The following is a 14043-nucleotide window of genomic DNA, read 5'->3' as shown; positions in this document are numbered from 1 at the left end:
GGTTGTGTAAAAGTTTCATCACATTCATCATTCGTAAGTATTTCATTCACTCAAACCTTACTCGAGAGCTATACAAAGCCAGGTGACAACCTATTCTAACTACTACCACAAGTTCAGAGCCATATTGAACCGTACTAGTACCAAAACGAGGTTATGTTTAATTATTATTTTTACAATCAGTGGCTAATATATTGTTTGTCACCTGACGATCTATAAAAAAATCTTTCTGTTGCCCTTAAACTCAATTTTTTTATTGTTATTGAAATAGTTTCAATTGATTATTGAAAATTAGACCTTATTTTTTCCTCCACAGAGGCTACCCCTGGTACCCAGCTTTAATAATCGACCCAAAAATCCCAAAAGGCTTCATCTACAACGGCGTTCCGCTTCCAGTACCACCACAAGACGTACTCAACCTCAAGAAGAACCATTCTCACGAGCCAGTCCTCTACTTAGTACTATTCTTCGATGTCAAACGCACATGGCAATGGCTGCCGCCTAACAAGCTTGAACTTCTAGGAGTAGAGAAAAGTTTAGATCAGGCTAAGCTGGTTGAATCTAGGAAACCAGCTGATAGAAAGGCGGTGAAGAAGGCCTACGGAGACGCGATGCAGTTTAGAAAGCAGGTCGATGGCGACAAATGACACAGGTTTAGGTATAGGTCTAGGAGACCGAATAGGAACAGAACGTTCAGCTTCGGGAACTTCTCCTTGATGCATATTAGAACGCCGGAGGATACGAGTGATTCCAGTGATTAATTTAGTTTAGAAATTTAAATATCTAGAGGGTGAATGAACTGTAGCATGCAGCGCAAGAGCTCCCTGTTCATTGGCACGAAGTGTAAAATTTACACTGTAAAATGACAAATTTAAGTTTTTGTATTTAGGCCACTAGATAGCAGCAAAGCGCAAGGGTGCACGCTCAAACTGTAGGGAGCTCACCTGCTTTGCGTAACCATCTACTATTACTATAACATATTACAATCTTAATCTGTTTATACAGGTAGCTCCTTGGGTCAAAAGTATTACTAACTAGCGACCCGCCCCGGCTTCGCACGGGTGCAATGCTGATGTATTGTACATATAAACCTTCCTCTTGAATCACTCTATCTATTAAAAAAACCGCATCAAAATCCGTTGCGTAGTTTTAAAGATCTAAGCATACATAGAGACAGACATACATCCAGACAGCAGGAAGCGACTTTGTTTTATATTATGTAGTGAAGTACATCTCTGTATCATATATACCTAAAAATAATAGTGAGTAAAAACCGCACTAATAAATATTTTGATATATGTTTTGACAAGATAATTGAATATGAACAGTAAATATTTCAATAACTTAGGTGAGATAGACTGGATTGTATGATAAGGTTAGGAATGCGAAAATAATACCATTTGTAAAGAAGTTAATGTAAGTATAGGTACAGTTAGCAGCTGAAATTGCTTAGTGGGCAATGTTTATAAAATGACCTCAACACATATTTACGAGTATTTGCTAAGGGAGTAAATGCTTGTGCTGATATTTTTTACATTAGCCGATGTAGCAATTTCTGTTGCTGACTGCTTTTTGGTAGGTGGTTGGTAGGTAGGTGTAACTGTTATTCTCTGTAGGTTTGGTATTGACTTGTTTACCTATTCAAGATAATAATGAAAACATTGCGAATAATAATACCTTCATAAGTTTCATAACATAATAAATATAATAACTAAATCAAATGTATAATTATACGAGTATATACTTATTCGGAAAGTAGTTGGTAACCTCATTATAAATTTATATATTTCTAGATGTGATAGAGATAATACTTAAATGTAATTGTCTGGTTGCATAAACGGTTAACTTGGGTAAATGATGTTATGTCAATCAATGATAATCAATAAAATGATGTTAACTTTGATCACTTCAAGTTGTAAGTTATAAATCCAATGTACTCATGTATAACATCAATCTAATGTTTCATCACTATGAATGCAGCTGTAGAGATAAACGTGGCTAAATTTAATATGTATTTGTCGAAATATATGTAAAGATTTCAATTTAATGATGGAGGTAAAAAAAACAACTGGTTAGGAATACAGGGAAGTGGCGTTGTGGTAAACGGAAGTTGGTATTATTGCTCTATGATAAAGTAGATGAGGTATAAAGTATTGTAACTGGACTGATGGATAGAATGTAACAGTAAGCTGTAGAGATAACTGAACCCCTTGCAAACAAATTTCTATTGCTAATTCATGCGTAGTTCGGAAGGGAGAGGTGCGTACTATTTTTTAACTCAATTGTCAGGAAATAGTTTTTTTTTTCTTTTTAGGGTTGTGTTGTTATTTGCCTTTTACAATCAATACCCATTATTTTTGTTGGGAAGTCACCACTGTTGCATTAAAATATGTATGAAAGAGCCAACCATTGACCGAGAGCGGACATTAATATAGGTAGTTACCTATAAAGTTTTGGTTTTCTTATACAGGCATCGTTATAGCCATCAAATACATCTAAGCAATATGTTCACACGCATCTGAACGGCAGTATTACTTGCTTTGAACTTGTGAAGATATCTTATGTGGCTTTCCAAATCAAAAAAGTATGTTATACAGTTGCCATAAAGGCACCTTTTGTAATGGAAAGCCACTTGCCACTTGCCTGTTACGATGTATTTAAGAATATAATCTTTTTGCACATGTTTGAGAATCTTGTATTTCCTTATAAATTTTAATTTGCAATGTTTTTGTTTTTACGGTATCAAAATAAGGCTTTTATTATAAGTCGTTGTGTTATCAGTGTTTTATGCTGGCTTTGTTTGTCAAAATATATTAATTAAAAGGAAATTCTGTTTGATTTTTTCACCTTACTAAATTCACTATCAGGGCTGGATAACCATTTAGTATTTCGCTCATAATATGTGTCCATGTGTTACACGCAATAAAAAAATATTCATTCATTCATTCATAATCTAGTTTTTTTTTGTTGTTCTGTTTCGCCACATGGTAGAGATTGCCTAGAGGCATTAATTCCGCCTGTTGTACTTTTTGATGTGCGACAAATGTCCTCATTAAATGAAACGAACGCGTATAAATAAATAATTTATTACCTACGAAGTCTTACTACTAGTCTTTTTCTTCTTGTAAACGTACTCCTTGAAGTAGAAGTCCAGAAAGAGGAAGAGGATGAAGATGTTGTGGGGGAGGAACACCAGGGAGACCCATTTGGGGTACTCGCACGATGGCTCGAACAGCACGTGCCCGAAGTGGAAGATTAGGAGGGCGAACTGTAACTGAAATGAGGAAATATTTTTTATTAGTATATATGGGTGTTTCTGACCATGGGGCTTTAAATTCAGGGCTCGATTCTACTAGCTAAACTGAGTTACTATTATTATGGGACCCACCCCGAAATCCCGAAAAAAAACTTGGGTTTTTCATACATTTGGCTGATCAGATGTCGACGTTTTCTATGGAAAAGCAAAAAAAAAATTCGCGATATTAGGGTTGGTCCCATAATAAAAGTAACTCAGTTTAGCGAGTAGAATCGAGCCCTGAATTTAAAGCCCCATGGTCAGAGACATACTATTGACATATAAAATTGTAAACACTCGTCAATTTACAATCTCGCTAAATAAATTATAAACTGACGGTAGGAAGATTACAAACTAACACAACCTAACCTACTTTAGATTGTAAACTAACAGGTGCACAATCTTACGGTGTCAAAAAATATACAAAGTAATATAGTTAAAGTCCCCGAGTTTTGGTGATTCGTTGGAAGACGAGACACATTTTGCAAAAGTTCAATCTAATTTAAACCTTGAATCGGAATGCTAAGGTTGAAATCCAATTGTCACTTGTGTGGTCGATAAATCGCACTATGCCTGAAAAATGGCTAAAATAGGTGGTATTATACGGCGCCATACGTTAGCGTATGTTCGGCATACAAAACAACGTTTAGTTGTTAAATTTGCGTCACAATATTATGCAACACTGTGGTACTGCTTTGTCTGTGCTTCAAGTATCATTAGGTATGTTACTAGAAAAAAATGACAGCAATTTAAAAACAGCAGCAAATACATACTTTATAATTCAGACTAGCAAATCCCCACACATGTAAGGTCTTGCTGGCAACACTGGCAGATAAATCGTCAGTCACCAAAACTCACTAATTGCAAAAAAATTATTGCTCAAAAAAAATAGTTCGGTTCAGCATGACCATGGAGACTGTATAAATGAGCCAAATCTCTATGTATGAAAAGTGTCCATCAAAAAACAGTAATTAGGCGGCGCCACCATACACCGAAATACTACCAAAAACAACCTACGTAATTTGGTCGGGTTATTTGTTGCCTTATATGGTTCTTGTTATACTCATGTCCCAGAGCCTAACTAGCGCCACCGGAGAGATTAGGAACTATTATTTAAAGCTTAACGCGGTCACTTTTACAACAATTCTGCCATAAGAGATTGCAATCCTTTCTATACCATCCATAACCATGACTCTGAACTTCGTGTGTTTTAGTTGTCACCTGACAAAATGAGAAGAGAAGCATAAAAGTATTAGTACCTAGTACGACACTTACTATCTGCAGCTGAGTGATGTACTTTTTCCACCATCGGCGCACCCACTGCGGCCGCACCACGGAGATCAGATAATACGTGTACATGACCGTGTGTACCACGGAATTGATGAAACCTAGCATCACTCCGTGACCACCTGCAAATACACAAAGATATAATTATTTGGCCCCTAATATACAGATTTTTATATTCCACTAAATATATACCCAAAAGTAAGAAGCACTAAGCACTAGATCGTAGGCGTCAATAATCAACGCAAAAGTGTACCACAATTCTACATTTACATATAAAGTTAAAAAAGTAAGTTAAGTATAAAGTTGAATATAAAGCCAACACTCATGACCGGACAACTAAAGAGACAACTGTCTTTTTGAGCACAATGCCGCTTATTAGGGCCCTGCAGGCTTATACATAAATACCTAACAACTGAAAGGAAGGGGGAACCCCGAAACACGCATTTTATTTAGAGTCTAAAGCCAGAAATGAGCACAGTGCCGAAATACCTGGCACATATTTGTTCCCGACGAACCCGAGCAGGCACATGCCGAGGTGGTGGTACACGTGCAGGAACGAAACTTGCGAGAACTTCTTGCGCAGAATGAAGAACACCTGAGAAACAACAAAAGTAGCATGTTTAGGTTGTAATCTTCGTAAATACCTAATTCGTGAGTTAAACCCTAAAATTTGCTTGTTGCTAGTAGGACTCACGACAGTTTAATTTCGAATACTTAATCTCTGTCAAACCGCTAGCCGCGCCGAGTTTACCTCGCGCGTGACTTGTGTCCGCTAGCTAGACTACCTGACTACCATATGGCTAGAGGCGCTGGACAGGACTGTTGACTCTTAGGTGTCATGATTCATGACATGACATATTATTATTCTCAAAAATTACAAAGGGTTTCATTGGTTTTTATTTTCTTTATTTTGTGTTTGAACGCAAGACAAACTGGCTTAATCGTAAGTTAATACTTAACTATCAAGCACTATAAACGCGAAGCGTCAGTTATTAAGAAATTATGTCAATTCAAGCCCAAATCATAGACGCAAGCGTGTCTTCACTTGAAATGCATTACGATGTCACGACGAAAGAGTAGCTATAACCCTATCTAAGACTTCATACATTTTTGTCGTCCAAAGTGTAGGTAACTCAAATCAAATCTAAATTTCGCGTAGTAGAGCCTAACATACCGTGTCCAGTAGATCAATAACTTTGATGACGTAGTACATGTAAACGTGGTGTATGACGATCTTCTCCAGTGGCGACTCGTCTGTGACCATCTTCTGGCACCAGACGCTGTAGTGCCCCGGCAGGTACAGAATGAACAGACACTGAAAACAAGTAGTTAGTTATAAGAAATATTTTCTTGGGATTGCGTAATTTCTAATAACATTTTATTTATATGGAAAGACGCCTCATTCTTTAATTATATTAGGTACATTAGACTTTTAGAAGACTGACTAGAAAGTGTTACAGTTTAAATTAAATCAAAGGCTAAACTCGTTTAAAATTTGGTTTTTAGTATTGGATACGCGATAAAGGGGTGCAGAAATGCAAATGCAAAACATTATTATGATGTGACTCGTGAAGTTACCTATACTTATATAGGTAAGTCACCACGTAATATACTCGTAGGTTGTTAGGCCAAAAATCCATTCATAATTGTATTTTAGAATTCTGCATACCAAATGTTTGACGACCGGTCTGGCCTAGTGGGTAGTGACCCTGCCTGTGAAGCCGATGGTCCTGGGTTCGAATCCCGGTAAGGGCATTTATTTGTGTGATGAGCACAGATATTTGTTCCTGAGTCTTGGGTGTTTTATATGTATTTATGTATTTGTATATTATATATATCGTTGTCTAAGTACCCACAACACAAGCCTTTTTGAGCTTACTGTGGGACTTAGTCAATCTGTGTAAGAATGTCCTATAATATTTATTTATTTATTTAAATGTCATCAACATTCGTTTAGCCGTTTTTCCGCGATTGAATGGGAAATATACTATTATATTTCATTAGTAGTTAGGTCAAGAGTACCCTAAACCGCCGAGCACGTTATGAGGAATGAAAATTAAGAAAGCGAAAGAGGTAGGCAAGGAACGTAGCAAATGGCTGCAGAACGAAAAGTCTGCAGACATTTTGACAAAACACGCAGTGCCAGTGTTACGAGTATGTATACGTCATAATTTCATAGAAGTTTGACGTTTAAAATAACACTTGCACTGCGTGTGTTTTCAAAATCTTTGCAGACTTTTCTTGGTTTGACTCTAGTAGGATTACTGATACTAGTTGTACTATAATATTAGTAAGATCTATATACGTACACGTATAGAGATGTACCCGGACAGATAAATTTGTATAATATTATACAGGGTGATAAGTTTCTTGAGTTCGAAGGGCGGCCGGTTCTCCATCATGGCGGGGCCCCACTTGCGCACGAACTGGTGGTACAGGTACATAATGATCATGATGGGAAACGGGCTGGATACTAGGAAGAACGTGTTCGTCCGGGGATCTGAAAGAAGCAGTTCAGGTGGTCCTTCTACAGTCGCCATTATATATATCGGAGCGGCCAAGATGTTCACAAATATCTGAACAAACCAGTGGCGGATCCAGGATTTTGGTTTGTTGGGCTTTAATTGTGGGGGCTGGAGACCTATCCGAAGGGACTCGTATGCTTTTAAATTGAGCCTCTTAGCCCGACCCTCTCTAAATCCGCTCCTGGGACAAAGCCTCTATTATCAAAAAGTTAAAGTACATAATAATTATGACAATAGTTATTTGTTATACAAGGGTGCAAAGTTGTATTTTACCCGCGAGTGTGAAATTGAAACACGAGCCAGTGAAAGGATTCTTTAGTTAAACCACGAGCGAAGCGAGTGGTTCTAAAATAGAATCCTGAGCGTAGCGAGTGTTTCAACACACGAGAAGTAAAATACATTTGCACCCGTGTGTAACACAAAACTTTTCACCTCACTATAGCGAGGAAAGTGCAACATCCACAGGCGTTAGATCATCTTCATCACTGGAATTACTCTTTTTTTTTACGATATTATAACAAAAAACTGGAAATTCTGTATTTTTACGTAAGAAGTTTTAAAGTAAAAATTTTGTTGACAATGTTGACATTTCTGACGTATGAAATGTCAATGACGCGTTTTGAAATTGCATCGACTCAACTTGTGCGTTATTATATTTAACATCATTATTAGAAAACAAACGTTTCTTATGGAATTTTAAGGTTTATGACTTAAAATCATTAAATAAAGGTAAATTTGGTATTTTTTATTAAATTCTCAAACCATTTATTTAAAGATAACGAACAATTATTATGAGCGTTATACGTTTTGTTATCTATCAAAAGCTACTTAAACACGCTCCATCCAAGGTCAAATTACTTTCCCCACTAGTGGATAAAATGCGATTTAAAAAGTATTTTTCCCCTCACTAGCTCGGAAAGCCGTCTTTTATCCTTTAAAACAAGCGGGGAAAAACGCATTTTATCCACTAGTGGGGAAAGTCATTTGACCTTGGATGGAGCGTGTTTAAGTAGCTTTTGACAGATAGCAAAACGTAAAACGCTAATAAATAAAAAAATACCAAATTTAGCTTTATTTAATGATTTTAAGTCATAAACCTTAAATTCCATAAGAAACATTTGTTTTTTTTTAATGATGTTGAATTTAATTCTGAACGCACAAGTTGATTCGATGCAATTTCAAAACGCATCGTCAGAAATGTCAACATTGTCAACAAAAATTTTCTCACCGACTCTGACACGTAAAAATACACAACTTCCAGACAGAGTTTTCTATCGTATATCGTATTATCGTAAAAAATTAGTGATTCCAGTGATGAAGATGATCTAACACCTGTGGATGTTGCACTTTCCTCGCTATAGTGAGGGGAAAAGTTTTGTGTTACACACGTGTGCAAATGTATTTTACTTCTCGTGTGTTGAAATACTCGCTACGCTCAGAATTATATTTTAGAACCACTCGCTTCACTCGTGGTTCAACTATAGAATCCTTTCGCTTGCTTGTGTTTCAATTCCACACTCGCGGGTAAAATACAACTTTGCACCCTTGTATAACAAATAACTATTCCTCATACAAAGTTATAAGTATAAGTCAAAATATGCAAGAATACTTACACTGAGCATAATGTGTGACCTCCGGACCCGTTGGCTTCTATCGATTATGCAGTAACTTTATATTCATTCTATTCATTAACGTCAACGTAAAAGTACCTGACTACGTAAAAGTATTTGAGGTAACAGTTTTAATATAGGATGATTTCGGGGTCGTGTAGCAAGAAAACAAGACATCATACAGAAAAATTATTTATCACCAATAGCTCGCTCCGGGTCGTGACCACGTCACACAAGTCAGTCCCAAAATTACGGTCTATCCTAGCCAAGAATCTTAAATTACTAAACACCGACACTAGCCTAAATACACTACATATACACACACACACAATATAACACTATATGGATCAAAATTATTCGAAAAATACTGAAACTCACCAGCAAGATCCTCGTTGACATAGTGGTAGAACTGAGTGATGTTGTTTATAAGGGTCCCCATTTTGCTGATCCCTGAAATATTAAGCAAATAGTAAATAGTTAAATATTATAGGACATTTTTACACAAATTAACTAGGCCACGGTAAGCTCAAGAAGGCTTGTGTTGTGGGTACTCAGACAACGGAATATATAAATACTAAAATACATAGAAAGGGGACGGCCGTTTCTCCATACAAACGTAGTCCCCATTTTCCTCTCTGGGTATTGACATTATGGAAAATATTTTTACATAATGATTTTTTGATTATGGTATAAATTAGGAGCGAAAAACAGATTTCATACAATTTTTTAAATGCGCCTTACTCTTATAATAATTAAAAATTCGAAAATCTAAATTAAACGCAGGGGCATAGCTGTGGTTGATATACAAAAAATTGTGTCAACATATTTTCAATAATGTTAATATCCAGAGAGGAAAGTGACGACTACGTTTGTATGAAAAGGCGATTTCGCGCGGGTCCTCCACTTTCGTCTTAACAAATAGATTGAGACCACTCAGATCGTCGCTTAAGGTCCTTCAGACGTCATCTACAGACCGTCTACGTCTATAGACGGCGAGGCCTTCAGTACCCTTACCACGAGTCACTGTCTGTAATTTACTTTCTATACAACTCGCACTTATAACTATGTCAGTGTTGACACTGTCTAGTGACTCGTGGTACGGGTACAGTGTTGTTGTCTAGTTACGCACACGTATTATTTTACATGTAGGTAAGCACAAACGTTTTGACAATTGTCACAAACGCATGTTTTTATCAGTTCCTGTTTAGTGTGAAACCGCAACTGATTTAAGTTTTTACTACTTTTATTTAGCAGGAACCGCCATCGTGTGAATTGAGTTTTTTAATGTAATTTTCTGGCGGTTTATACAAACAATAAAAATACTATTTTAGGTACTCTTTTCCTAACTTATAAAATATTAAAGTTATTAAAACAATGTTAGTAAATCGTCTAGTAGATACTCTGCGAACAAATTTTCTTTATTTTTTGATAAAAATGTAAACTTCCTGCAGTCCGTGAGTGCAGCACGAATGCATGCAGTGTCTATGCAAATCGGATCTCTTGGATTTTGACTTAATAACTTTTAATTATATAAATCAGTCCTTACATGTCACTAATATTAAAATGAAGAGAGCGATGATATTATAGGTACAAATGAAATGAAATGAAATATATTTATTGCTAGAACATAGTGTTTTCATACAATTGGTACAAAAAAGTATACTAAAGAAATTATACCATCCAACCAAAAAACATTTTCATGTAAAATGTTGCCAAGACGAAACCATAAGGCTCGCACTGTCAAAAGTTATCATATCTTGTAGAGCCAAGCTTCTAACTCTACAAGCCCTAACTTCACAAACTACACCTTAGTCAAAATATGTGGCTTGGCCGTTTGCTACCGTCACATGGGCGTAAGGTGAAACTCTTCACTATTCATTATATTAGCACTACCAGCAAGGTTTAGTGAATAAGACACCGGCGCTTACGGATTTTTAACATAATAAAAAAAAAAAAAAAAAGTGGCGGCCATTTTTTACAAAATTTAACTACGAATTCATATTAAGGTACCTTTCGAAAGCTCAAATATCATTTTTTACCATGATTCGAATAAATTTTCTGTCGGACGTACCGTTCGATCTACAACTTCTACAAGCAAATACAAATGTAACAAATAGGTACAAATCATTTAATGTTAGAAAGGGAGTAATAGAAATGATGTTTATGTTATAAAGTGCGTCGCAATCACAATTAGCCAGTATTTGGCGTACAATATATTTGTTTTAGCAAAAAAACAAAAAAAGAGCAAAAATGTATGCACACCTCCTGAGATGGAGCAAACTCAACTCAGATTACACGCATTTAGGATCAAATGAAGGTATTGAAACGATTTTCACTTTAATCGGAGTTAATTCTTCGAAAAAATCTAATTTGATTGGCCTATTTTCAGAATGCATCAGTTTATTAAGTATTCTGAATACCATGCATATATTTAGAGCTTCATACAAATCTTTGTCTTATATGAACTCAAGAAATAAATAAGTTATGAGTTGAATTGACCTCATGTGTTTTAACTGCCGCGCCGGTCGCACCAAACAGTCTGTAAGTACTAAGTACCTATTACTGTTTATTGTGAGAAGAGTTTTGTAGTTCTCTGCAAAGTTAAGTTAAACAGCCCGTTGATTGATGTGTGATTAATGCAACCGGATATTAAACCTTTAATATTTAATTTTCTAAAGATGCTCATGACCTCCGTGCGTAAAAAATAAGACCACAAACAAAAAACAATGGATTCATTGGTAAACGGACACACCAAGAGCATGGACTTTTTAATAAAGGTTGAATCACCTTGTAATAAAATACAATGAAAATAACCGAATGAATTAAAATAATAATGACGTGGGATCATACACGCGTAACCTTTGTACACTCCCTCGGGCCTCGTCGCTAACTCAGAGACATCCTGTATAAAATGTCGTTAGTCCTACGTAGACTATGACAACACCAGAAGTGGCAAATTCATATTAAATATGAAAATATTACGTTTTTAGTGGCACTCCACACTTAGTCACGTCACGTCAAAGTCTGTTCAGGTTGACCACGCCACACAGACAGACTAGTTTCTAAACAGCCACTATGACATACACTACAAATATATAACTATACTCGTACTTAGATTAAATATTTGAATGAACTTTGCTGCTGAAAGGGACCGGTAGGTATTTTAAAGGCCCATTTTCGTTTACCTACGCAACTACGTAACATATCTATAATGCCGACTGCACACAAAGGAACCCAAACTCAGAGGTTGCATTTTTTACATAGAGGAACAGTAATATAAAGAGGAAATGGCCCCTCCCCCATTTGACCGAACGAGATGCACTTATGGAACTTTCGGTAGGAGTAGCAGAGAAAGCGCTATTATTGTTTGTCCTTGTCATAGTCTCACTTTTCCTTTCTGCCTACTTCTAAAAAGTCCTAAGTGACGTAGACGTTTTTTGTTGCCCACCGTTTTTGTGGTGGGTAACAATGAACCCGACCAAATTACGTAGGTTGTTTTTGGTATGTTGTCAGGAATGTTAAATCGTGTTTTTAATTTTGTCGCAATGCGTATGTTTCTGTCACTTCTGTCTGTATTTAAACAATGAAACGCGATAGTGATTACCGGAGTTGGCCTATTCTAATAGTAAAATAGCATTTTCATTTGATTTTCATACTGTTATTATAAAATAAAACCACTAAACGAATCCGCAAAAAAATGTTTCTTTTGTTAATCAGCGTTAAAGATTACTTAAAACGGATGAAAATAATCAATTAATAATACATAAGTAATTAAAGAACCAGTTATTTGCAGTCTAGGTACTAATTTTCGCAAAATTTAGCCCCGTAGTTAACTAGTTAATAGTACATTTCGATGCTAGTGCGGAAAGTATGTCATTACTTCACGAGTACTGAGATATCTTGCCACGAGCCGTAGGCGAGTGGCAAGACTCGGGACGAGTGAAGAATCACATATCCGCACGTGTATCGAACGACGTTTTTTAATACAGTTGCGAAAAAATAAGAAAAGCAACCAGTAAGGAATGGAATTCGAAACTTTTATATTATTAATTCTGTGACACTGACATCATTGACATTATGAAGAGGTGTTTTTCTAGCTTTTATTCGACTAAAATAGATTTTGTTATTATTATTGAACCCACTTCAATGAAAGTTTTTTTTTTTTCAAATGCATGTTCTATAAGACAGAAACAATTGTAAATATTAAAACATTGTACTATTATTACCTAAATATCGTTATTTACGATTATTTGTGTATCGTATATTTATAAAAACAATATCGAATGTTGTTTATTTTATTTATTTATATTATTTATTCTTCTTTGACAGGCGTTCCGTTCCATTCAGACAACTTATTAAGAACGGTTTTTCAACATTAAAAAATAAATGTGTTATAATACTTATAATGATGAAGAGGTAAGTAATAAAATATGAAATATGCATTTTTTTCGTAATCTCACATTAACAGTAGGTTTTTACGTTGATTACGACGTTTAAAGGAAACTAATATTAACACTCATCAATAAGTAGTCATGAATTGGAACAAGTAAAAATTTAAAAATATTGGAAAAGTAAAAAGCACTAGTTCGCGAAAACCAACTTTCCGCACGCTAAACAGCCACGAAAAGTAGCACTTTTTGAGCAACTATATTAAAAAATACCTTTTAAGCCCGCCTTTGTTTTGTGCGATGAAGACAATAAAATTTAACCCCCCGAAAGCAATTCAAAATTTCCTCCTCTAACTCCCAAGCGTTATTGATTCTTCGTAATTCGCCTCAATGGTACGAAGAGGTAACTTTTCTACCAACATGGCATCGCGTCGGTGTATCTATTAACGAGTTAAATAAATAATTAAAAGTAACAAATGGTGGGCTCACCAGGGACGTCCTCCTCAAGACGGATTGGCGACAAGATTGAACGTTATACGCCGTTTACAACGTACGGCATCGTCATTGAACTGTATTAAATTACAAGTTTGTGCATATCATTAACGCATCACGGCGATACATTGTGGACATTTTCCTTTCTTTTACACCATTTCTGCAATTCGAACGCAAATCTATTAAAACACCGCCCGCCCGGTCAAAACCTTGTTCGACCATGCTCAGTGTGCCTATGTTCCTTTATGTTGCCCGTTCGTCACTAATTCACTATAGATTAAACGAAAGACGGACTTATCCATGACATTTACCACCAGCTTTTGGTTATGAAAAAATCGTAGTAGGTAAATGAGTCTTAGGTACTCTAGCTAGCTACAGCCCAATCCTCATCATAAGAGACCTGTGTCACATGCAGGTTAAGTAAAGTAATAGTATCCTGCCTGAATTCA

The 14043-nt window shown here is 36.0% G+C and overlaps 2 protein-coding genes across 2 annotated transcripts in view; one reads left to right on the top strand and one right to left on the bottom strand.

Annotated features, from left to right (window-relative positions):
• Positions 1 to 2805, top strand: part of LOC134750103 (bromodomain-containing protein 1) — a 33932-nt gene extending 31127 nt beyond the window's left edge. Inside the window, exon 22 of the mRNA XM_063685198.1 lies at positions 314 to 2805. Within this exon, the coding sequence (XP_063541268.1) occupies positions 314 to 644 (331 nt within the window). The 3' untranslated portion in view covers positions 645 to 2805. The remainder of the gene's footprint in view (positions 1 to 313) is intronic.
• Positions 2806 to 3067: 262 nt separating this feature from the next.
• On the bottom strand, positions 3068 to 13643 carry LOC134750412 (very long chain fatty acid elongase AAEL008004-like). The gene is made up of 7 exons (XM_063685585.1): positions 13592 to 13643; positions 9093 to 9164; positions 6889 to 7079; positions 5754 to 5894; positions 5069 to 5174; positions 4568 to 4701; positions 3068 to 3271 (listed from the first exon to the last, which is right to left on the bottom strand). Exons 2-7 carry the CDS (start codon positions 9151 to 9153, stop codon positions 3089 to 3091), a joined length of 816 nt encoding a protein of 271 aa, XP_063541655.1. The 5' UTR covers positions 9154 to 9164; positions 13592 to 13643; the 3' UTR covers positions 3068 to 3088.
• Positions 13644 to 14043: the final 400 nt, after the last annotated feature.

The sequence above is a fragment of the Cydia strobilella genome, chromosome 19 (assembly GCF_947568885.1).
Source record: "Cydia strobilella chromosome 19, ilCydStro3.1, whole genome shotgun sequence".
Taxonomy (NCBI): domain Eukaryota; kingdom Metazoa; phylum Arthropoda; class Insecta; order Lepidoptera; family Tortricidae; genus Cydia; species Cydia strobilella.
The sequence above is the reverse complement of the archived record's forward strand: the minus strand, read 5'-3'. Positions and strand labels throughout refer to the sequence as shown.

What these genes read in the sequence shown, in the direction of transcription:
- LOC134750412 (XM_063685585.1), bottom strand. Translation starts at nt 9,153, where the DNA reads ATGGGGACCCTTATAAACAACATCACTCAGTTCTACCACTATGTCAAC. An exon ending in CCGGGTACATCTCTATACGT is followed by an intron (nt 5,895 to 6,888) that starts GTACGTATATAG and finishes ACTTGTTTTCAG; the next exon opens with TGTCTGTTCATTCTGTACCT. An exon ending in ACATCACTCAGCTGCAGATA is followed by an intron (nt 3,272 to 4,567) that starts GTAAGTGTCGTA and finishes TCCTCATTTCAG; the next exon opens with TTACAGTTCGCCCTCCTAAT.